Source organism: Limulus polyphemus, unplaced genomic scaffold, assembly GCF_000517525.1.
Source record: "Limulus polyphemus unplaced genomic scaffold, Limulus_polyphemus-2.1.2 Scaffold496, whole genome shotgun sequence".
NCBI lineage: Eukaryota > Metazoa > Arthropoda > Merostomata > Xiphosura > Limulidae > Limulus > Limulus polyphemus.
Genome location: NW_013666106.1, coordinates 181,561 through 184,215, shown reverse-complemented (window position 1 = coordinate 184,215; position 2,655 = coordinate 181,561). Strand labels below are relative to the sequence as shown.

The 2,655-nt window shown below is 36.3% G+C and overlaps 1 protein-coding gene across 1 annotated transcript in view; it reads right to left on the bottom strand.

The window, feature by feature from the left end:
- Positions 1-2,655, bottom strand: part of LOC106458648 — a 20,097-nt gene that overhangs the window by 5,639 nt on the left and 11,803 nt on the right. The window contains exons 2-4 of the mRNA XM_013918174.2: positions 2,120-2,239; positions 1,605-1,867; positions 351-488 (exon numbers count right to left, since the gene is read on the bottom strand). Coding sequence (XP_013773628.1) covers positions 351-488; positions 1,605-1,867; positions 2,120-2,210 — 492 coding nt within the window. The 5' untranslated portion in view covers positions 2,211-2,239. The remainder of the gene's footprint in view (positions 1-350; positions 489-1,604; positions 1,868-2,119; positions 2,240-2,655) is intronic.

Here is a 2,655-nt window from a genome sequence, read left to right as displayed (position 1 = left end):
CGCAATACATATTTAACACTATAAGTTATGTATGTTTCTAAATATAAACTTAATCTAAACAAACGTTGGTATTAAAATAAATATATAATAATAAATTCGTTACACGTCCAATATGGGGTAATATACAAAGCCGGCCCAGTGCATGACGTCACGTGCTTAAACTATATTTGGATGTTTCAAAGAGGCCTATTAAAAATAAAACTGCTATTGTTCACATCTACAACCTTTGACTTCCACACCAGAAAATCTACATCATGTACAAACAGCCCGCGGCTTCACTACTAGAATTTTAAAAGCATTCATCAATGTTCAAATTCCCTCACATGTGCTATATGAACCCAAACATTTACCTGACAACGAGCGTCCGTGTCGACAAAATAACCAGGTTTTCTACACCGGAACTTTGTCTTTGGCAATGGAATTCCATAGATGGGGTAGTCTTTCCCGGGTCTTCCTGGAATCCCAGGAACACCAGGCAGCTCGTTTGACTTAAAAAAAAAGTTTTACCGACAAATAAATAAAGTGTTTTCTTTTGTGTGTAGTCTCATACTTCCTTTTTCTTTTTTTGTGTGTGTATTTTAGAAGACATTTGCTATTTACGTTTCTGCCAAACGCACATTTTCTCACAAAAAATTAGCAGTCCATCAGTTACCTAGAGCGTGTGTTATGAAAACAAGATCTGTATATGCTAATGCTGTGGAGCATTGCTCCAGATCTGACATTAAGACAAAAACAAACAAACCTATTGTTAGAGTCCAGTCATCTTTGCAGCCAGTCAGAATCAGAACTAAGAGCATTTGAAAGCTACACATGAGAAGTCACCTTGGTAATTTCAAGTTCACTAAGACACAAATATAATATGTACGCAAACATTCTGTTGCAAATATAATTTATCTTCCTCGACCCTTCCGACACCTTCACCTAAACATTTTCAGAATCATGGAATCGCCATTGATTGCTAAGTCAAAATTAAGTTGAAGCTATCTGCGCCCTAACATTTGTCAACGTGAGCAACTTAGAGTAAACTCAACTACGTTAGACTAGATTTTTTCATTGATTAGACTAAGTCTTCTAGAGTTTACTTTTTAGTTTTAATGTCTGATAATTACACAGGCCTACGAATTTAAACTTCATAAAAGTTTGTTTTGGTTTTAGTAATTTTCCATAATTCAGCTACGCAGATTTCAAAAATAATAATATTTTTTTTTCTATCACGTAGGGATTTTTTTACAAATCGGGAAGAAAAAAACCTCTTACTTAGATCAAATTATTATTTCGTTTACCACAATGAAAGTTTTTTTATTATTGTGTTTATTAACAAAAATACAAACAAACTGAAGAAAAGGGACGAACATTGATGTCAAACGAATATGGATCGTCATTCATCCAGATTTTTTGTGTGTGAAATCTACGTCTTTTAGTCTCAAAACTACGTGTTGTGGTGTTTCTTTTATGTATTGCGTTATGACGTTTTGTGAAAAATCTGTACGTGATGGAGAAAAATGGATATCATTTTCGGATTTAACACACAGGAGTTACTGAAAAACATATAAAAATTTAAAGAGAATAAAACCATCGCAAGCATGTGTTATATCTCGTCTTACCTCTGGCGTATCTAGGTCTGTCCACGTATTGGCTACGAGAACTTGATGCTTTAGAAAAACATCAGCGGGCGGCTTTAAAACGGAAGTTGAATTCAGTTCAGAATCGGACACAATTGGGAGATTTGTAGTAGAAACAATAGCATCATACGTTGCCTGTTCAGTGGTGATTGAAGAACTACGTGTAAAATAATCACTTTCATCATAAAATGGTTTTGTGGTCTCGTCTTCAAAGGCTGTAGTGTTTAATTCTCCACGAACAACCCCTATGAAAAAAAAATATATGACCGAAAAGTAAAATATCTGTATGGTTTGTGAACAAGAGTAGAAATGTACAGTTGGTTCACAGAACAATATAAATAATTCTCTCTCTCTCTGAACTAGATTTTTAACATTTAATTACTTTTGGATAGATTATTTTCCTGCGTCTATTTCGCTTAAATATTTGAGTGAGCTCAGAATTTGCTCTTACAACAGCTCTGGATTTTAACATAACTAATTTACCATAAAAATCTTACCATGACAGATCCAAAGGAAAAGAAATGATCTCTTATACCACGTCTTGTTTTTCAACATTTCCTTTAATAGATCCAGCTGGTGAGTTTCCATGGGATACTTTGAAACTTCTCATTCGCCACCTAGCGAGTGGAGAAAGCATAGATTCATTGTTTGTTTTGAATTTCGCGCAAAGCTACTCCAGGGCTATCTGAGCTAGCTGTCCCTAATTTAGCAATAATAAACTAGAGGGAAGGCCGCTAGTCAACACCACCGACAGTTAGCTCTTGGGCTACTCTTTTACCAACGAATAGTCGGACTGGCCGTCACATTATAACGCCCCCACAAATGAAAGGGCGAACATATTCGATGACGGGGGATTCAAACCCTTGGTCCGCTTATTACGAGTCGAGCGCCCGAACCACCAGGCGCTTATGTCAGGCTATAGATTCATAGAGAGAAGCATTTAAAATGACTTGTTTGTTTGAGATTTCGCGCAAAGCGACACGAGGGCTATCTGCGCTAGCCGTCCCTAAATTAGCAGTGTAAGACTAGAGGG